The sequence below is a fragment of the Carcharhinus amblyrhynchos genome, chromosome 12, assembly GCF_965287045.1.
Source record: "Carcharhinus amblyrhynchos chromosome 12, sCarAmb.v2.hapA, whole genome shotgun sequence".
NCBI classification, from domain to species: domain Eukaryota; kingdom Metazoa; phylum Chordata; class Chondrichthyes; order Carcharhiniformes; family Carcharhinidae; genus Carcharhinus; species Carcharhinus amblyrhynchos.
Genome location: NC_137335.1, coordinates 76,739,672 through 76,762,314, shown reverse-complemented (window position 1 = coordinate 76,762,314; position 22,643 = coordinate 76,739,672). Strand labels below are relative to the sequence as shown.

Genomic DNA, 22,643 nt, shown 5'->3' with positions numbered 1-22,643 from the left:
GGCTGCATTTGATTTTCAATCGACGAAGTTATAACAGGCTGTGAGGAAAGTGAAGTTAAGATCACAATCAGATAAGCCATGGTTTTATTGATTGGCAGAACAGGCATGAGAAGCCAAATGGCCTATTCTGGCTCCAATTTGTTATGTTCTCGTTATATGGCTGGGTGTCAAACTTATGTCACTTGTGGAGCAGCTTGGAAAGTAAAGTACTTTTTGTCTGAATAAAACTTGTTGTGGAAGAACAGCAGTGAAATGTAGAGTGATATAAAAATACAAACAGCAATGCAAATATTTTTCAGTCTGACCTTCAAAACAGCATCACTGGAGAAGCACAGTAGGACCATAGAAAACAAAAGGAGGAATAGTAGTTGAAATAAAGACTTGTGTGTCTGTTAATATGTGTTAATTTGAGAGTAAATGAGGTCTCAGTATGAGGAAATGCAGTGGGCATCTTTTGCGCACAGCAAGATCCCACAGGCAAATCTCCCTCAGTGTCAAGGGTTGGTTTATGTCGAAGGGCATTGTGCTGAGAGGGAGATAAGGTAGGAGAAGGAAGCGGCATCCTTCAGGAGAGAGAGACAGAAAAAAGAGAAGGGGAAGAAAAGAGAGAAAGAAAGAGAGAGAGGAAGAGGGTTAGAGAGAGGGTAAGGAAAGAGGGAGGAGGGAAAGAGAGAGCGAGAAAAGAGAGGGAGAGGGTTGGAGAGAGGGTCGGGAAAGAGGGGAGAGAAAAGGAGAGAGCAAGAAGAGAGGGGGAGGGAAAGAGAGAGAGGGCGGGAAAGGTGGCGGGCGGGAGGGAGGGAGGAGCTAGGCCGCCCGGCTCACACTGGCAGGGGATCGGACGCCGGAGGGACGGTAACTGGTGAGACCATGACAGAGAATGGAGCCGGCGGAGGAGGCCTGGGCCACAACGGGGAGCTGAGCTGCGGGCCGGAGCCGGGAGACAGGCCCAGGCCGCGACTAAAGAAGCCGGAACTGGGGAACAGAGTCACGGTGGTGCTGGGAGCGCAATGGGGAGACGAAGGGAAAGGCAAAGTGGTGGATCTACTGGCGCAGGATGCGGACATCGTGTGTCGGTGCCAGGTGAGGGGGGAGGTCGGGCGGGATTGTGGTGGATCCGGGCCGGGGTTCCGGTTCTTCAGAAGCGGAGAGGAAACGTTCAGTAAACTACCCCCCCCACCCCCGTTATATCCCCTCCCCCCGTTCCCCCCCTTCCTTCCCCCCCTCGTTCCCCCCTTCCTTCCCCCCCCTCGTTCCCCCTTCCTTCCCCCCCGTTCCCCCCCTTCCTTCCCCCCCTTCCTTCCCCCCCTCGTTCCCCCCTTCCTTCCCCCCTCGTTCCCCCCTTCCTTCCCCCCTCGTTCCCCCCTTCCTTCCCCCCTCGTTCCCCCCTTCCTTCCCCCCTCGTTCCCCCCTTCCTCCCCCCCTCGTTCCCCCCTTCCTCCCCCCCTCGTTCCCCCCTTCCTCCCCCCCTCGTTCCCCCCTTCCTCCCCCCCTCGTTCCCCCCTTCCTCCCCCCCTCGTTCCCCCCTTCCTCCCCCCCTCGTTCCCCCCTTCCTCCCCCCCTCGTTCCCCCCTTCCTTCCCCCCTCGTTCCCCCCTTCCTTCCCCCCTCGTTCCCCCCTTCCTTCCCCCCTCGTTCCCCCCTTCCTTCCCCCCTCGTTCCCCCCTTCCTTCCCCCCTCGTTCCCCCCTTCCTTCCCCCCTCGTTCCCCCCTTCCTTCCCCCCTCGTTCCCCCCTTCCTTCCCCCCTCGTTCCCCCCCTCCTTCCCCCCTCCTTCCCCCCTCCTTCCCCCCTTCCTTCCCCCTCCTTCCCCCCTTCCTTCCCCCCTCCTTCCCCCCTTCCTTCCCCCTCCTTCCCCCCTTCCTTCCCCCCTCCTTCCCCCCTTCCTTCCCCCCTCGTTCCCCCCTTCCTTCCCCCCTCGTTCCCCCCTTCCTTCCCCCCTCGTTCCCCCCTTCCTTCCCCCCTCGTTCCCCCCTTCCTTCCCCCCTCGTTCCCCCCTTCCGTTCCCCCCTTCCTTCCCCCCCTCGTTCCCCCCCTCGTTCCCCCCTTCCTTCCCCCCCTCGTTCCCCCCTTCCTTCCCCCCCTCGTTCCCCCCTTCCTTCCCCCCCTCGTTCCCCCCTTCCTTCCCCCCCTCGTTCCCCCCTTCCTTCCCCCCCTCGTTCCCCCTTCCTTCCCCCCCTCGTTCCCCCCTTCCTTCCCCCCCTCGTTCCCCCCTTCCTTCCCCCCTTCCTTCCCCCCTCGTTCCCCTTCCTTCCCCCCCTCGTTCCCCCCTTCCTTCCCCCCCTCGTTCCCCCCTTCCTTCCCCCCCTCGTTCCCCCCTTCCTTCCCCCCCTCGTTCCCCCCTTCCTTCCCCCCCTCGTTCCCCACCTTCCTTCCCCCCCTCGTTCCCCCTTCCTTCCCCCCTCGTTCCCCCCTTCCTTCCCCCCCTCGTTCCCCCCTTCCTTCCCCCCCTCGTTCCCCCTTCCTTCCCCCCCTCGTTCCCCCCTTCCTTCCCCCCCTCGTTCCCCCCTTCCTTCCCCCCCTCGTTCCCCCCTTCCTTCCCCCCCTCGTTCCCCCCTTCCTTCCCCCCCTCGTTCCCCCCTTCCTTCCCCCCTCGTTCCCCCCTTCCTTCCCCCCCTCGTTCCCCCCTTCCTTCCCCCCCTCGTTCCCCCCTTCCTTCCCCCCCTCGTTCCCCCCTTCCTTCCCCCCTCGTTCCCCCTTCCTTCCCCCCCTCGTTCCCCCCTTCCTTCCCCCCCTCGTTCCCCCCTTCCTTCCCCCCCTCGTTCCCCCCTTCCTTCCCCCCCTCGTTCCCCCCTTCCTTCCCCCCTCGTTCCCCCCTTCCTTCCCCCCCTCGTTCCCCCCTTCCTTCCCCCCCTCGTTCCCCCCTTCCTTCCCCCCTCGTTCCCCCTTCCTTCCCCCCCTCGTTCCCCCCTTCCTTTCCCCCCTCGTTCCCCCCTTCCTTCCCCCCTCGTTCCCCCCTTCCTTCCCCCCCTCGTTCCCCCCTTCCTTCCCCCCCCTCGTTCCCCCCTTCCTTCCCCCCCTCGTTCCCCCCTTCCTTCCCCCCCTCGTTCCCCCCTTCCTTCCCCCCCTCGTTCCCCCTTCCTTCCCCCCCTCGTTCCCCCCTTCCTTCCCCCCTCGTTCCCCCCTTCCTTCCCCCCTCGTTCCCCCCTTCCTTCCCCCCCTCGTTCCCCCCTTCCTTCCCCCCCTCGTTCCCCCCTTCCTTCCCCCCCTCGTTCCCCCCTTCCTTCCCCCCCTCGTTCCCCCCTTCCTTCCCCCCCTCGTTCCCCCCTTCCTTCCCCCCCTCGTTCCCCCCTTCCTTCCCCCCCTCGTTCCCCCCTTCCTTCCCCCCCTCGTTCCCCCCTTCCTTCCCCCCCTCGTTCCCCCCTTCCTTCCCCCCCTCGTTCCCCCCTTCCTTCCCCCCCTCGTTCCCCCCTTCCTTCCCCCCCTCGTTCCCCCCTTCCTTCCCCCCCTCGTTCCCCCCTTCCTTCCCCCCCTCGTTCCCCCCTTCCTTCCCCCCCTCGTTCCCCCCTTCCTTCCCCCCCTCGTTCCCCCCTTCCTTCCCCCCCTCGTTCCCCCCTTCCTTCCCCCCCTCGTTCCCACCTTCCTTCCCCCCCTCGTTCCCACCTTCCTTCCCCCCCTCGTTCCCCCCTTCCTTCCCCCCCTCGTTCCCCCCTTCCTTCCCCCCCCCTCGTTCCCCCCTTCCTTCCCCCCCTCGTTCCCCCCTTCCTTCCCCCCCCTCGTTCCCCCCTTCCTTCCCCCCCCTCGTTCCCCCCTTCCTTCCCCCCCTCGTTCCCCCCTTCCTTCCCCCCCCTCGTTCCCCCCTTCCTTCCCCCCCCCTCGTTCCCCCCTTCCTTCCCCCCCCCTCGTTCCCCCCTTCCTTCCCCCCCCCTCGTTCCCCCCTTCCTTCCCCCCCCTCGTTCCCCCCTTCCTTCCCCCCCCTCGTTCCCCCCTTCCTTCCCCCCCCTCGTTCCCCCCTTCCTTCCCCCCCCTCGTTCCCCCCTTCCTTTCCTTCCCCCCCTCGTTCCCCCCCTCAATTCTTCACCCTCCTCCCTCTACACTTTTCCTTTCTGATTTCTATCTTTCCTTACTAATTTCTTGATTTATTTATTCCTTTATCTCCCTCCAGTTTCTGACAATTTCTTTCACTTGCCTCTTTCTCTATTACCCTTCCCCCCCCCTCCCTCTCTCTCTCTCTCTCTCTCTCTCTCTCTCTCTCACTCATCCCCCTCTCCTTTCCAGCTTTGCCCCCCTCCTGGCTGCAGTATGTTTGGGTTTTAAAACTGGACATGTTGTTTTCTTTTTATTCTCTTTGCTCCCTAGCAGAACTGGGAGAAATGTTATACATCTTTGCTGTCTTGGCTTTCACCTAAGTATTTCCTCCTTTATTGTATTGTTGGTTTAAAGTGGGCAAATCTATTTATTTAAGCCTTACTCTTGATTCATAGGAACATAGGAATCTGAAACAGGAATATGAGTCACAAAAAGCTGGTGTAAAGATCCAGGCGGTTCAGGGGAGGTTTATTAGGTTAATACCTGGAATAAGTGGGTTGAGCAATGAGGAAAGGTTAGACAGACTGAGCTAGTTTCCACTGGAGTGTAGGACAGTGGGGGTGACTTCACCGAAGTATACAGTATCCTAAACGGTTTTGATGAGGTGGATGTGGAATCGATGTTTCTTCTTGTGGATAAGTCCAGAAGTAGGGGCACTATTTTAAAGTTAGCAGTCACCCTTTTAGGATAGAGGTGAGGAGAATGTTTTTCCTCTGAGGATTGTACAACTTTGAGCTCTCTGCCTCAGAAGGCTGTGGAAGTAGGATCATTGAATATTTTTAAGAGGGAGATTCTTTTTAGGCAAAGGAATCAAACATTAATGGGGGTAGATGGGGAATGTGGAATTCAAAACCAAACAGATTAGGCCTACTTCTCCTATTTCGTATGTATGAGTAGGCCATATACCTGCTCTGATATTCAATAAGATAATGCCAAATTTGATTGTGGCTTCAACTCTAGTCTCCTTCCTGTCTTCTGTTCGCTTTAACTCCCTTGTCAATTGGGAATCTATCTTAACCCAGCCTTAAAAATATTAAGGCATTGCATTCCACAGGCTGTCAACCCGCTGAGAGAAAAAAAACTTCTTGCTTCTGGCTTAAATGGGAGACTCTTATTTTTCAACTGTACCCCTCGTTCAGGTCTCTTCTACAAAAGGAAACATCCTTTCAGCTTTCACTCTGGTTTTTAATGTCCGTGGCGGGAGGAATTTTTTTTAATACTTTATTCCAATTCAACCCAATCAAATCAAATCCAATTCAGAGTCCCAACAAGTTGGGACATTCCCAATCCAAGCTGACAAGACAGGGCTCTCACCTCCTGTCTTGGGCTTGATCTACATGATCCAAGCTGATTAGAGTAGGTATAGCTCCTCCTCCAAGGCTTGATCTCATTTGCATCTTAGCCAAAAGGCCGAGATGCCGCTTTAAAAAAATTGCTTCAAGTGAAGCTAAAATGTAACCTAATTAATGGCTTCAACCAAGTGCAGCATGTCGATCACTGAGACAGCCACATGGTTCTGACTCAGTGTGTGAGTAACCTGACCACTTCCACTTGCCTTTAACCCTGACCACATTACACTGCTTCCAACATCCTAACAGATGCACTAATTAAATGTTTTGACAAGGAAAGCGTCATCAGACCATGATCTTCTGTTTAAGAGATGCTCATTTTCTACAGGAAATACAGATGTGCAAGAATTTGATATTTGATTTCTTGCTTCATTCAGATAAGCATTAAAAATGGGCAAGGACATGCTCTCCTCTCCATTCGGAGACAACAGCGATTGGTTTGCCTATTTCAAAACTAACTGAGGCAAAGTTTGCCCATTTATTTTTCTAAAAACGTTACTTAACATGTTGCATTCCAACGCGTCATACTTTTAAATATGAACAAAATTTGTCTTCCTACATAAGTCACTATATTTAAATAATTGAGTGAGATCTTGGTATTCATTGTGAGTAAGCACCATGGAAATATCACTGTCATTTGTTTTGTCTTAAAGAGTTATGGGATTTATTGAGGACTGTGCCTGTCTTTTTCAAACTTCTAGCTCTTCCATTATCAGAAATAACTATCATGGTTTTGCTGTGGTACAGCACTCCCTATTGGGCTAATTCTGTGTCTCTTTTTGCTGTTGCTGCAACAATTCATAATATTCCTTCTGTTCATGCCCTACACAGCACCTTGGCTGCTTCTATATAATATCTTCATTGGTGAGTCTGCTGAACATGATGCATAAAAGTTGCTGTCTTTTTTTTAGTTGACTTTTGTTTCCTGTTGGAACGAATCAGGAACTGAATCAGATTAGTTGCTGTTTTGGAATAAGTCTGTCAGCTGTAAGCAAGTTTTTCTGAAAGAGGTACTTATTTTCTTGAGTGGGTTGTTATAGTTACTATAGAGAGAGGATATGGAGACGAAACACAAAGAGACCAGCTTGGTAATGTAACTTTAATATGGAGTTGATGAATGAAATAGGGACGTAAGCAGATAATGTTTTGCTTCTCTCATCCCTATAGCAATTAGGCAAAACCATCAACTGAACAAGCAACTTCTCTTCTGAAGTTTAAATTCCCTCACCATCGCTTAGCAACTCTAGAACTAACACAGTTTTCTTGCACATGCATTCCATCACAAAATAGAGCCACCTCCAAACTCGAGGACAGCGAATAGTCAGACCAAACCTTTCCCTTTTGGGCAGCATAATTACTGTTGGAGCAGTATTTTGACACAGTGGCTCTCACCTACATGAAAGTGATCATTGAAAGCAGGGTTGACCATGCCTTCTTTTCAAGATAATCTTGACCGTGAAATATTCTTCGGCTGAAGCAACAGGTGGCAGACCAAGTCACTTGTCAGTATGTTCTGAATTATGATACTACATTTATAAGCCTAGAACTGCTACGTGAAGCAGTTTTGTAATAGTCCTAACTGCTGGTGCTGCAGAAACTACCCAGTTACATTGCTGATTCAATATTACACTGGCAACAACTACACTTTTTGTTAAAATTAGAAAAATGAGACCTCATTGTGCCCCTTAGCATGTTGGACACAGTTTGGTGGTATAGGCATAAGTACGAACTGGAGGGGAGTTTTCATCTCTACAGCAGAAAATACTTGATAGGTTATGCTTAAATAAGCCACCAGACTGGTACTGTAGTATTTCAAACTGTATCAGACTGTGTCATAGCTAACTGTGATCTGTTTGACAGAGAACTGGGGGCACGCAGAACTGTTTCTATTCACCCACCATCCTTTGAGTAACTTGGTGATTCTGATGTGCAGAGGAAGCATTATTTATTAACACAACAGGGTTTTCAGTTGCATTTCTTCCTGTCTACAATTTCCACTATGGTTTGAGAAATGAGAAAGCCTAAAACTGAATGATCTGGTTATTACATGTCCTGTTTTGTTAGTGACTTTTTCTTTTGCTTTTGAAGAAGAATACTCTACACCTTATCCTATTAAGGATTTAAGAATATGCCTGCAGCAATACTATATCAGTCCAATGTGCTGTTTGCATAGGCACCACATTACTACTATTTTTGTATAGTAATAATCGTGTAGCACTGGTTATATTCAAGTTGTGGTGTAGGTTTGCTGGATGCTACTATATTCCTTGAGTGTTTATTGGCAAATTTTCTATGTTTAGGAATTGTCCTTGGATAGGAAAATTGCCAATGCCTCTCCTGTTCTTTAAGATGGAGGGTGGGGGTGGATGGAGAGAAACTACAAAACTATAGACCTGTTATCATCATGGACAGAGTGACTGAGTGACCGGGTAAAGTCATAGAATTGTTACAGCACAGAAGAAAGCTATTTGACCCATCATGTCCATGCCTTTCTCTGCAAGAGAAATTTAGCTAGTCTTACTCTTCTCTGTAACTTTTTTTTCTCTTCTGGTGCTTTTCCACCTATCTTTAGTTTTTAAGGATCGTCTGGACAAATACATGAATAGGTTGGGAATAGAGGGATATGGTCCCCGGAAAAGTAGGGGGGATCAGTTCAGTTGGGCAGCATGGTCGGTGCAGACTTAGAGGGCTGAAGGGCCTGTTCCTGTGCTGTCATTTTCTTTGTTCTTTTGAAAGCCCTACTTGAACATGCCACAGACTGTGCATTGCAGATCCTCTCAAGTTGCTGTGCACAGAAAGTTTTTCCTCATGTCATCACTAGGTCCTCTGCCAATCACATTGTGTAGATGTTCTTTGGTTTTCAATTATCTACTCTGTCTGGGCTCCTCGTTATCTTGAAGACTTCACTTTTCCACAGCCCCTCTAAAACGTTTTGTATCCTTCCTAAGTGTGTAGCCCAGAACTGGAAACAATACTCCAGTTGAGGCTGAACTGTTTCTCACGATGACTTACTTGCTTTTGTAGTCTTTGTTTCTGTTTATAAAGTCCAGAATCTCATATGTTTTTGTAGCCACTTTCTCAACATATCCCATAACCTTCAATAATTCGTAGTGGTGTAATTTTCCAGCTCCTCCTATTAGCAGGATTTTTCAAACGTGTTGAAGTTGGCAGACTTATGAACGGCCTGCCACGTTTTCTGGTTGTGCAGCGATGGGACTGTAAAATTCCACCACTTGATCAGAGGTGAGATTCAGCATGGATTTATGAAGAGTGGGTAACATCTGACTTGTAAATTGAATTTTAGAAGAGCTTACTAGCTAGGTGGACAGATGTGTCGATGGATTTTGTTTTAATGGACTCCGAGGAGGCATTTGATAAAATTCCATATGGAATTATTAACAAAATGGGGATACGTGGAATTAAATATGATTGATGATCGTTTGCCACGTTCAAGACACAAGCTAAAATTAAATGAATGTCCTCTGAATGGTGTTCTCCAAGAATCTGCACTGAGGCCATCAGCTTTTCACCATGTGAGAGGGAAGGAGTAGAATGTTGTATGTCCAAGTCTGCGAGTGACGTGTAGGTTGAGCGGTCAATTATCTGGATGGAAGTTGGAAGCTACTAAGGGTTACAGACAGATTAAGTGAGTGGGTTGAAATCTATACAGAGGATTTGGTTGTCTAGGTACTCAAACCATTAGAAGCTGGCGCACAGATATTTTAAAAAGTACACCAAGATTTTCAGATATTTGTCAGTTGAGATATCAAGCAAAAGGGCTCAAAGATGGATAGATAGAGGGAGTTGAGGTACAGATCAGCTATAATTTAAATATCTAGCCTATTTCACCCTATGATCTTTGGCTTTACTATGCGAGGCTGCCTTTGTGCTGTGAACTCTCACCCATTAATGACTTTGATTCCCAAACCCATTTTCACCAAGGAGTCTTACAGACTGGCAAAGGCAGCTTTCATGTCGTTGGCCTAGTTTGAATTTTAATCCAAGTCTGCGGGTGATGCACTAACTTTGAAATTTTGCAGGCACTTGTACCAGTAAATTACTATTTCCCATAACTTCTGAGGCAGTCCTGTCTGGAAAATCACTAAGAAGTCTCACAACACCAGATTAAAGTCCAACAGATTTATTTGGTAGCATGAGCTTTCGCAGTGCTGCCCCTTCATCAGGTGAGTGGAGGATTGGGTTCACAAACAGGGCAAATATGGACACAGACTCAAGTTACAAGATAAAACTTGCATTCCAACAAGTAATCAAGCCTTTACACGTGCAGACAAAACGAGCGGAGAGTGAGATGCGAGTGACATGTGCCTACCTCAGTCCAACACAAGCATCTCCACATCATGGAAAATCACCAGTTGCTCTACAATTACTGCTATTTCTTTTGATGAATAGGCCAAGTTCTCCAAGTTCGGTTATCATTTTGGAGTTTTGATATGTAGATTTGTTGGAATCTACATGAGGGCGGAGGGGTGGCAGTGGGGGTTGGAGGGTTGTGGATGTGACAGATCATTTTCGCTGACTTTAGTAACCTAGTCTTCCTCCAAGGACTATAGCTGTGGGTTACGAGCAGCAGCATCCCCTACCAGGAATGTGCCTATTTTGATGCATCTCTCTATTAAGATATCGGAGTAGCAGATTTAAAAGGGGAGAAGTCAGCAACTGCGGCTTCCTTTTGGTAACCCTTATGATCAGCATAGTTAGTTCCAGGTGACCAGTGTCATTGGCACGTGAGATCGCTTTAACAATGTTAATCCTGAAGTCCTTGACTTTACGACCTTCGAGTTACAATGAACGGCACTTGCGTTCATAAGTCAACACCTTGGTTTGACTTTCTCACATTGGTTTGACTTTGATGTCTTTCTTACGTGATGTTTAGTTGCTGTTCCAATTTGTTTTTACAGGGCTTAGTGCCTTTGTTTTCCAAACCCTTCCTTAAAATTTTGAGTTTCTTTGCCCGTAGTAATGGTAGCAAAGCATAAGTCTGGTGTTAGAAATGTGTATTTTTCGAAGAAAAGTAGAACAAAAATGGAAATAAGAAGTTTGTGAAAGGTGAGACGCGCACTGAACTTGGTAGCGTTTTGGATACTCCCCGAACAACTATCATGACCATTCTGAAAGAGAAGCTAAGAATTCAGAAACATGTTAAGGATTTGGCTCCAATGCATGTTGGATATATTGCCAAGAAATTATCAGTTTGGCTGAATGACCAAAATCAAGGCTGTGCTCCTGAGTTTGGACATAATTCTGGAAAAGATCAGGGGTTTTTATTATGATTTATGAAGCAACAGTGGGGCAGGGTGGGGGGGGGGGGGATGTTTTAATTCTGAGCCTTTTTATGCAAGTATTGGGGGATTAATGTGTTTTAAAGCCAGGGCCAATTTGCATAACACCAAGGTCTTTGGTGAAGCTGAAATCATTGAACTTGTGCTTGATACGTTGTTAAATGTTGACGAAACTGGATTCATTTGGGGAAACAAATGCTGTTGGCAATCTCCATTGCCAAAGAGGAGAAACCCATGCCAGGGTACAAAGCTGTGAAAGAGTCTCACTCTTCTGCGCAGCGCCAGTGGAAAACTCCAGGGCCTTCAAGGGATATTTCAAGGCTTTTCTCCCAGAGGTATAAGGTATGGGTCTGTAAGAACATCTCTTAAGGATTGGTGTTTAACCATCGTTTTATGTCGTGTCAGGGATTGTTGAAGCAAAATTGATCTTACATTTAGAGCTTTGTTAACCCTTGACAATGCGTCTGGTTGTCCAACCACCCTTGATGACATGTAGTTGGACATCAAAGTAGTGTCCAGTGTTCCCTCCCCCCTGCCCAATCTGGGGGGTAGTTGCACCCTTTGAGGCCTACCATCTTAGGTGCAAATTTGCCCAAGCAATCAGGAGAACTGAGAAGTAAGGTGGACTAACTTTGAAGGAATTCTGGATGGGTTTCAACATTTCCCAGAGATTAAGCATGGAATTAAATTTGCATGGTGTTTGGAAAAAATAATCTCCTGAGTTTGTACATGACTTCCGAGGCTTTCCGAGACTGTTGAAAAGGTGGCCAAAATGGGAAAGAGCTCAACCTTGACATTGCGCAAGAGAATATTGCATCACATTCTGAAGAATTAACTTATGAGGACCTCATTGAATTGAAAGAACAAAAACTGGCAGAGGAAGAAGAACGGAACTTGAAGCATTTCAACATTTTGAAGTTGCCATGACTCCAACATTGGAAGTAGTGAATAGGGGCATAGACAATATGTATAGCTGCTACAGATAAATTTACAAGGAGATGAGGAGAACATCTGTCCAAACTTCCTTGGGGATTTGCTTTAAGAAGGCAGGCAGGACTCCAGAAAAGCCTGCAATCAAGAATACTAAGAAGACTCCAGTCAGGGATCCTTCAGAAAGTCCAACAAAGTCACCTCAAAACACCCTGAAAATCTCATCCCATCAGACCCACCCATGAATGCAGGAATAATGAAGACAAATTAAGGCTTTAAAATGTTTATACTAATTTATAGGTGATGTACATTGGACTGTTAAGTTCTATACAGTACATTCGTTTCTATGATCTTATGTCAAAAAACACATTAATGCTGCAATAATACTTGCCTACATTTGTGTATAAGATTCTGCAATTTTTTGGTGAAAATGGGACCATCAAGTCATAATTGAGGAACCAATCTCCCATGTTTTTGCAGGGAAATCGGTTCCATAGTGGCACAATGGTTAGCACTGCTGCCTCACAGAACCAGGGTCCCGGGTTCAGTTCTGGCCTCGGGTCACTGTCTGTATGGAGTTTGAACTTCCTCCCTGTGTCTATGTGGATTTCCTCTGGCTTCTTCAGTTTCCCCCCACAGTCCAAAGATGTGTGGATTAGGTTGATTGGCCATGCTAAATTGACCCTTAGTGTCAGGGGGATTAGCAGGTAAATGTGTAAGGTTGTGGGAATAGGGCCTGGATGGCATTATGGTCAGTACAGACTCCGTGGGCTGAACGGCCTCCTGTACTGTAGGGGTTCTATAAGTTGCAGCATTTCAACCTACAATTTATTCCAGAAAACTGCATTTGTTGCCCGTCTGAGGACTGTCTGTAAAGTATTGACTGCAATTTTACTTTGCCTACCCAAGAATTTCCACCAAAAAAACACATGGTACTCTACTTTTTCCCAAAGCAGGATCATTTTGTAGATTAAATGTTGAGCCAGCCCTTCTTTGTTTTTCTATGGGAGATGGGCCAACAGTTAAAACATGAAATCAGCAAAGTTCTTTTGCTTTATTTTCATTTGTTCACGGGATGCCAGCATTTCCGACCCCTAATTACTCTTAGGAATGCCTTTCAGAGGTCAGTTAAGACTCAGCTACACTGCCCTGGGCCTGGAGTCATATGTAGGCCAGACCAAGTAAGGGCGACAGGTTTTCTTCCTTGAAGGACATGACTGAACACGGGAAAGGGGAAAGAGTGCAGGCGAGGAAAAGGAAGATACAACGAGAGAAATTGTAACAGCGCAGAGAGAAAATGATAGCAAAAGAGTCGATTCAAACACATGGAAGGCAAAGTGAGACCTAAGAAGAAAGAATTAAAGATGTTGAGCTGGGAGCCAGCTTTTAAGTTTTCAGCCATGAGCACAGACTGCTTTAGTGTTCGAGTGTCTTTTCTGCGGTGCTGTACTTGTTTGTTTCTCAGCTCTGTAACTTCTCATCTAGTGTTGCTTCTTGGCCTTTTGCTTTTTTGCATTCTCTCTGGCTGACTCCATTTTTCATTTTCTCTCAAACACAGGAATTTCCATTACAAATAAGCTTTGCTAGTTGTCTAATCGGTATTTAAGTGAACACATTAAAACATGGTGTTCTTTTTAGCATACTTGTGTGATTGAATTGTATTAATTGAAAGAAATAATGACTTGCATTTATTTAATGCCTTTCACAACCACAAAACACTATGTGGTTCCACGCAAACAATAAAATTCTTCTTGAAAGTGTAGTCATTGTTGTAGGAAATGGGGTAGCTAATCTGTGTACAGCAGACTCCCCTAAACAGCAGTGTGATAATGATCAGATCTGTTTTTGTCCCGTTGATTGAGGGATTAGTACTGGTTAGAACCCAGGAATAACTTTGCATCATCAGCCAAGATGCCATCCGGATTGGGAAAAACTAGGAAGCTGAGAGGACACATTTGCTGCTGTTATGGCCACATTGGCAAACACAGGAAGCACCCTCGTGGTGGTTCCTGGCAATGCTGGTGAAATACATTATCACAACCAATTTTGATAAATGTCATCTAGGTTACTTTGGCAAAGGCATTACTGCCTAAAGAAGAATCCATTGTTCTGTCACAACCGTAAATCTGCATGAGCTGTGGATGCTGGTCAGATCGAACTATGCTAAGTAACCTGAAGGACCAGCACCTGTTGTTAATGTTGTGCATACTGGTTGCTGTAAAATCCTGGGCAAAAGGAGACTGCTAAAACAGCCAGTCATCGTCAAGGCAAAGTTCTTCAGCAGAAAAGCTGAAAAGATAAAGGACAACAAAAATGGAGTGCTGGAAACTTTCAGCATGTCTGATAGTGCCAACATTTGCAATCTGAAGACCCTTCAGAGTAGAAAAGATAAAGGAAGTTAGAGGGGCTTGCGTATTGATGGTATGAATTTTATAATTGGCTGTACAAATAAAATCCTGTTATTTTAAAAAAGACTCCCCTGCTCTTATGAAATAGTACCATGGCATCTTGTCACTATCTGTAACCCCCATGACTTGCCTGGGCTTGCAAAATCTCAGTAACTGTCCTGGCTGGAGACAATACACATCTCTTTAACCTGTGCTTAACTCTCTCTCCATTCACGTCGTCTGCATCTGTAAAGACTTGATTACCTGTTGAGACTCTCATTCCAACCATTATCTTGTAATTGAGTTTGTGTCTATATAAGCCCTGTTTGTGAAACACATGCTGTACTCACCTGATGAAGGGGCAGCGCTCCCATGCTACCAAACCTGTTGGACTTTAACCTGGTGTTGTGAGACTTCTTACCTCAGTCCAACGTCAGCAACTCCACATCATGGCTAAATCTACCTAAGGAGAGAGCAGACCTTAGCTTAACATCTCATCTGAAAGACAGGCAATAGTGCACCGCTCCTTCAGTACTGCACTGGACTATCTGATTTTTATGATCAAGTCCTGAATTGGAACTTGTACCTGCAACTTTCCATCTCGGAGCAAGGGTGCTACCAGCTAAACCATGGCTGATACTATTGGGAGTGCTAAGTTGTAAGTTATTTGCTTTGAACAGGTACTAATACAATTGTGAATTATTGTATTTGCCATGTGGTATTTTGAATACAGCCCAGTCTGGCTACAGAGTTCAGGCTCAGATTCCTGCCATCAGTCATTTTCTGTGTTTGCAAATGGCAGTTGTCCTGTATGGCAATAAGAGACCCTTGATGCGCATGTGGCTGAAGCAGAATAAGGTGTATGGAAGTAGTCCTAGATTTGTTTGTTTCTCCTTGTTCAGCACTTGGCCTCTGCTTCATTCTCCCAGACCAGTGGTGGGAGCGGCAGTCACAAACCACATGATGGGGAGGACTGTGGTTGCCATAAAACATTCCACAGTCCACATGGATGAATTACTAACATCTAAATATGCATTGCATTATTCACTTTTATTGAGATGTTTTTGCAGCACTGTTTCTGCTCATTGTTTAAACTCAGCCTTTGGTCAGAACTTGGAAAGATTCCAGTGCTTAATCGCAAATATTTCCCTGACAACGAGTACAACTGCTGTTAAACAAAGAGCTGGTAACTCTTTCCACAACATGATGTTGTTCCATGTATTATGTGCTTATAGTTGAAATGTATTTTCACCTTTGCTAACACATTGAGACATTTAAGTCATGGCCTCCCCTTGTTTTTGTACAGGGCCAACAGAATCATGTTGGCTACTTTGTTCACTTTGATGTGGACAGTATACCAGGTTTCTCGCACCTAAATTAGTAACAAGACAGGATAACTTCCTAGTTTGGTACTGGAAAAGGTTATTGGGAACAAGTTTTGGTTTCCTTGGGATTCTTGAGCTGACCTCAGACACATTCAGGTGCTTCCATTGAGCTGTTTAGTCTCATTGCCAAGTTTTGCTCAAGTAACTGCTCGTACTGGGCGTGCCATTGTATGGCTTGACCTTCAGTATGTTCCACAAGTGAGCCGCTGTTATGCTATTTTTGGTCACACTGAATGTTGTCTGTCTTTCTGGCTGCACAAAGACGGAGGCGTTTGCTAATCGGCACTAAAATGCTGAGATTTTATTGCAAACAAAAATGTTGATTGCCATGTGAGGGACCCATTTGGCATGGCATTTATATAATGTGCAAATCCCATATAAGGTTTAGATGTGAGCATTTTTAATGTTAATACATAATTCTTGAGACTTTCTGTTTGTCACCTCTGTACTCTGTTATAATTAACAATACTTTAGTGATGGCAGTAATGCCTAATGTAACAATGCCCATTATAACATTTTTATTTTTTAAAAAGGCAACACCAGCCTACCATACCACTGATGTTGCTGTGGTTTGAACTGCATGCCATTTTGTTCTGTTGCCGTAAACATGACTATCTCATTTTCTGGGGCCAAGTGGTAGCAGCAAAAAGGTTCACTAGTATGTATATAATATGGAGATGCCGGCATTGGATTGGGATAGTAAGAAGTCTCTCAACCCCAGGTTAAAATCCAACAAGTTTAACCTATAGAACGAGTTTTCAGAGCGCTGCTCCTTCATCAGGTGAGTGATAGTTTTAGTATGTACTGTTTCTGGTGTTGGTTGTCTCTATTGTTACCAATCAATAATTCGGCTAGATGCATCAACAGATAGGAATCTATAGCCGGGACTGCCAAATAGTAGGTCGCAGGACAAGCAATTATGTTGCAAGCTCTGAGCCAGCAATGGCAGTTATGGAATGGAAACTTGGATTGGACAGTCTGAGTAGATGTGAGGTTCCTTTTAAATGTGCGTGATTTTGTTTAGTGTGTGATGTGATCCAGTGACCTGAGGCCTGACTGCTGACACCTGTAGAGCCTTCAAAATGGTAGGCGTCTTGGATTTTTGTGCCTGTACCTCTGCTGTTCGAATCCCATCCTGCTCAACAACTCTTCCCCTGTCTCACCTCCACACCCCTCAATTTTCAGGTTTTGGGGTTACAACAGCAAAAAATTTGGCAAGCACTGATCTACGGTGATAGCATTCTGAAGATCCTGGCCCATGTTCCATTGGCCATTTTTCTTTTGAGTTTTGACAGTGAGTTTTGTTGTGGTCATTCTATTCTGGGACAATGTGGTTTGGTGAGAAGGCATTCCAATAACCAGTACATTAAAACGTAACCTTTGATTTCCTGACCTATGTGTTGGTGAAATCTATTTTGTTTGTACCGTCAGACATAAATAAAAACAGAATGTGAATGGGCAGAAAACGATTCCTTTGTGCAATTGAATAGTCTCTCACTTCCCTGTCACCAGCCTCTGAAATAGCTGCGAAAATATGTGGACTGTTAAGTTTTTGGTGAACAGCAAGTGTGGACTTTGCCAAGTGTTTTTTTCCCCCTACCCGCTTTCATCATTGTGAAGTTGATGGGAGGCAGAACTCTACTGGTACTAAAGGTCTGAACTGCTGGCACAATATTACCTCAAACTAAATATTAAGACCAAAGCTTATTATCTTTGGTCCTCGCTACCAACTTTATTCCTCCCTCAGCAGCTATGTAAGGCTGGACTAAACTGTTCGCAACTTTAGTGTTGTAATTGATGGTGAGTTGAGTCTGACTACATATCTGTGCCATTGCTAAGATGGCACATTTCCAGCTTGTGCTATCATCCAAATCCATCATGCCTCAGCTTATCTGCTGCTGGAACCTTCATCCAAGCATTTGTTACCTCCAGATTTGACTATTCCAACACATTCCTGGCGACCTTCCACTAAACTTGAGATCATACAAAACCCTGCTACCCGTGTCCCAACTGGCACCAAGTTTCTGTTCACCTATCACATGATCTGCATTATGTCCCTGGTTAGGCAATGCCCTGATTTTAAAATTCTCCTTCCCATTTTCAAATCCCTTCATAGTTTCATGCCTCTCTAGCTCTGTGATGTCCTACAGCCCTGAAGCCCTCTGAGATAATCCTGGCTTCTTGAACACCCCTTTTAATTGCTGTCCTGCTAGCAGTCATGCTTTCAGCTGCCAAGGCCTTAAGCTCTGGGATGCCCTCTCCAAACCTCTTCACCTGTCCGCCACTTTCCATCTTTAAGACACTCCTTGAAACCAGCATCTTTGACCATACCTTTGATCATCTGCCCTGTGGCTTGGCATCAGCCTATTATATGGAGAAGGGTCTGGGGACATTTTGCTGTCTTGAAGACAATTTATAAATACAAGTTTATATTAACTATTTCCACCCATTTCATATCAACAACTTGGTTCATCAACCTCTCAGCTATGTGTGTCTTTGACAAGAATTTGTACTGGATGTTGCACAGCAGCCTATGCACTTTGATAAAGTGCAAGCATACCTCATACAGATGAAAGAACCTCTTTTAAAGATAAAAGTGCTCTTGAAATGGAAGATAAGCGCAGTAAATGTATTATCTTCACATGAATAAGGCTTTCTATATCTGAGAGAAACATAACTCATTGCAGATTATCCCAAGGGAGATTTTATTTTATTTTCAAGGTATAAAGTTAGAATGTGCCATCGTACCAAATAGTTCAGTATGAAAATCAAGCTGTTTTCCTTCCACACACTGAATCTTTAGCTTTCATATCCACAATGCTCCAACCCCCCCAGCACCACTTCCCCAAAACAGCTCTGCTGTTTGCTGAGATAAACTTGCTCTCTTATATTCATACAGATCAAGAAGGTCATGAGTTAGCTTATCTCAGCCAGTGCAAAGGGAGGGGTGTTGCAATGTCCTTCAGCAGCTCTGGGTTAAGTAAGGGAAGTATATTCATTTGCTGAAGGGATGATGTGTCTGCATGTGAGGGCAGAATCAGGCTTCAAATATTCAGCTTCTCACCATAGCGATTATACTCCATTAAGGGAGTGGCTGCCTTCAGGAGAGGAAAGATATCATCTGCAATCCTCTGCTGTTTGTCTTACCCCATCCAATCAGGCTACTAATGTCAAAATCACACTGATTCACTTGCACTGTAATCACCATGGGGTTGCATATATTCCAACCAAAGTTTTTTGTGCATGGAACTTGCACTCAGAAAATTAATGAACAGCTGAAGGCTCTGCAATTCAGCCACATGCAGTTGTGAATGATGGTGGACAATTAAACCAACTAACAGGAGCAGGAGGCTGTATAGATACCTGCACCCTCAGTGATGAGAGAGTCCAGTACATGAACACGAGTTAAAGTTTATTTATTAGTATCACAAGTGGGCTTACATTAACACTGCAGTGAGCTAGGAAAATCCCCCAGTTGCCACACTCCGGCACCTGTTCAGGTACACTGAGGAGAATTTAGCATGGCCAAAGCACCTAACCACCACATCTTTTGGACTGTGGGAGGAAACTGGAGCACCCGGAGGAAACTCATGCAGACATGGGTAGAATGTGCAGACTCTGCACAGACAGTGATCCAAGCCGGGAATCGAACCTGGGTCCCTGGCGTGTGAGGCAGCAGTACTAACCGCTGTGCCACCATGCCACCATATGAGACGAAGCTTAATCTTTGTAACCATCTTCAGCTTGAATCGAGTGGAATATGTTCAAGGCTTGTGTCTTTTTTTGAATTACCTGGCAGTTTTGAGGGGCCTATGATTCATTGTTGCTTTCTGCCTTGCTAATCAGAGTTGACCTGCCAACCAGTCAGCATCCTTTTCTCCTGTAGTACAAATTGTTGCGATTGTTTGAAATTTGGTATTCATGGATTTGTCCTGGTGAGTAGAAGACAAAAAACTTCAGCAACTTGCTCTCTTTTCAGCAATACTTGAGTTCTGTTCTAACGAGCAATGACTTGAAAATACTCCCATTATGTTTGGGGGAAGCTTGGAGTTGATTACCTTTTCTGAGAAAGGAAAAGCATAATATATTCATTACTGCTTATGACTTTTCAGCTAAAGGATTACACTATGTTTAGTGAATATATCGGCCTAACTAAATTTGAATTTTCTCCGTACTGAGTCCAATGGTTGAGTATTCAAATCTGGCTCTGAGATTTGAGTACAAAATTAGGCTAACGCTTCAGGGCAGAACTAAGGGAGCACCACATCTGTCTTTCAGATGGCCACTGAAGGTCAAAGAGGAACAAGGAACTCTGGCCAGCATTCCTCCTTCAATCGAAACCCACAAAACTTCACATTCAATCTGTTGGATGTTATTGGGATCTTACTGTGTGCAAAATGGCTGTCATTCTTGCAATCATAGCAGAAGTGCAGAATAATTTGTGTGCTTTCGGATATCCCTGTTAAGATCTTAGATAAGCGCAAGTTCCTTCTTTCATTGCAATGTCATGATCAAATTAATGTTTAGCTATTTAGCAACCCTGTTAGTGAGGCACAGTGAGCAAAGATTTGTGGTGCATTAAGCCAGAGTGCTGTGCCTTTATCCCCAGGCATGGAGCTGGGGTCCAGCCCAGGATCACAAGGTGACCACGTGGGCCATTAATAAAGTGAAGTTGAACCACATCAATCCAAGCATGCAATTCGGAGCTAAATTAGTTTCTGTTAAAGACTATGACTGTAGCTGGTGTGAAAAATAGAAATGTCAAGCTGATCATGTGGCATGAAGTGACGGTTAAAACATGCTGCAAGGAAGTGGAGGGAGTTCTACTCTGCTTCTGACTGTTAGTTTGACGTACACACAGTAAGAAGTCTGACAACATTAGGTTTACGTACACCAGGGGTCCAAACTTTTAAATGCTGGTACTTTCTTCTTTCAAAAACCCGCTAAAATTACATTCTTAAAAGTGTCATCTGTTCTTGACACAGTATGATTTGGTGATATGAAATGTGGGGCTGAGGAGTGGCATTTGGAAGGATATGTATATACCCTTCTTCAACACTGGCATGGCCTCCGTGAGAAGCAGAGAAACCTGTGAAATAAAGCAGAGCAATGGCTCAAAAGCCACAACTAGTCTGAGGACTGACATTGAATAGCTTGATGGAAATGTCCACCAAATCCTGCTTTCCGGTGGCAGAGCTTACTTTGATTTGGCAGACGACCATGAAGGAATGTAATAAATTCCACGTGGCTTTTTCCAATGCAAATAGGGTTTATGAGGCTATCTTAATTTTTTCCCCCATTGGCCTTATGTTTATGCTGAACAGTGTTCATTTGGGCACTACCCACATAACTAATTGTTGATGTTTCTGTCAGCTAGCTTATGCTTCACCATTTACAAGCCATTCATTTGCTACATTTTACACATCTGCTTACATTCAATTTGTTCAGATTGGCTTAATTTATTTCAAAGTACAATTTTTTTTATTGGTAAACAAACCCAAATCTTAAAAAAAGGAACTGTAAAATGCTTTTAATTTGTGTGAAGGTGGTTTTGTAGAATACTTAATCCTAAATTTTGTTTTCAAAATAAAATGAGAGGCTGGTAGTGGGAATGATGGTGAACTGGGCATGCCTCCGGGCTCAGGTAAATAAATTGAGAAAATCTTGTAGGACACGTGGGATCCCAAATTCTGGTTTTGCTAAATGAAGATGACACTGGCTGCCTCGGAGCAAAACCAGCCTTGAACAGGATGTTGGTGAGCCTTAAGTACATTTGCATATAACGAACGTATGCCTGTTTCAGGCACGGTTCCTGGGTGCATTTTATCTCCTTGGTCAATGTGCGAATTCAGCCAAGGGAGAGGAAGCAATGAGCATCCACCAAGAGGAATTCCCTCCAGGAATCTCCTGATTGGCTGCTTATCTCCACTGAAGTTACAGCAGTCAACTTTAGAGGACGTCTAAAAGTAAAGTAAAAGTTTATCTATTCGTCATAAGTAAGGCTTACATTAACACTGCAATGAAGTTACTGTGAAATTCCCCTAGTCACCACACTCCAGCACCTGTTTGAGCCATTGCACCTAACTAGTACGTCTTTCAGAATGTGGGAGGAAACTGGAGCATCCAGAGGAAACCCACGCAGACATGGCGAGAACGTGCAGACTCCACACAGTGACCCAAGTAGGGAATTGAACCCAGATCCCTGGTGCTGTGAGGCAGCAGTGTTAACCACTCTGTCAATGTGTTGCCCGTCTGAGGAAATTCCTAGTGTTTGTCTTTTTATGAATTTATAGACAGACTTGAGTCCTGATATGTTTAAAATTTAAGTTCTAATTGTCTCTGTTATAACATAAATGTGAATAAATATTCTTGAGGGCAACTGGAAGAGATGTTTGTTCACTTCTTGTTAACTTGAGGTGATAGAAATGATGCTTATCAGATTGTTAAATGGCTGTATTTAATCATTTGCAACTTTGATCAGCTCTGGCTCAGAAAGAATGACTGGATTCTTCACAATGATTTTGTGAAGGCAATAGTGGTTTTATTTTATAGGTTCCACACATCAGGAACTTTAGTTTGAACATCAGACAGTGCAGAATGATAAGATTATATCTCGTCAAAGCATGAATAAGGTCAAGACTTCTAAATCACTGATTCATGGGTTAGGCTCTAAATGCAGCCTGTTGGTCTGATGGACACTTCACTGTTAATGCAACACGTCACATTCATCTTATATAATGTTAGGTTCTGGTTCTCGCAAGACGTGACCCTTCACCTTCTCTGTCCCCTTCCCTTAATGCAACAGAAAGGAAGTGGGTAATGTTACCAAAAAAATTCGAAGTGCCAAATGAAAACAGGAGAAATTCACACTTTTTGGACAACTTAAAAATTGCATCCTGCCTGAGTCTGGCAATGTGGCCAATCCACATTGGGTGGGGGTTGGGGATAGCTAGAGGCTAGCTTGCCCGAAAGCTGGCTTAGTAGCAGAGGCCCCCCCAAAAGCTGCGGACCAGCCAGCTGACCATGAAGGAACAAAGAAAATTACAGCACAGGAACAGGCCCTTCACCCTCCAAGCCTGCACTGACCATGCTGCCCAGCTGAACTAAAACCCTTGACCCTTCCGGGGACCACATTCCCTTTGTTCCCATCCTATTCATGTGTTTATCAAGATGCCCCTTAAAGGTCAATACTGTACCCCTTCCACTACCTCCCCCAGCAACGAGTTTAAGGAACCCACTACCGTCTGTGTAAAAAATCTGCCTTGTTA

The 22,643-nt window shown here is 45.6% G+C and overlaps 1 protein-coding gene and 1 pseudogene across 1 annotated transcript in view; both read left to right on the top strand.

The window, feature by feature from the left end:
• The first annotated feature begins 814 nt into the window (after positions 1-814).
• The window catches only part of LOC145351119 (adenylosuccinate synthetase isozyme 2-like), an 84,110-nt gene continuing 62,281 nt past the window's right edge, over positions 815-22,643 (top strand). Inside the window, exon 1 of the mRNA XM_080200773.1 lies at positions 815-1,080. Coding sequence (XP_080056899.1) covers positions 868-1,080 — 213 coding nt within the window. The 5' untranslated portion in view covers positions 815-867. The remainder of the gene's footprint in view (positions 1,081-22,643) is intronic.
• LOC145350677 (large ribosomal subunit protein uL15 pseudogene) lies at positions 13,515-21,286 on the top strand (annotated as a pseudogene).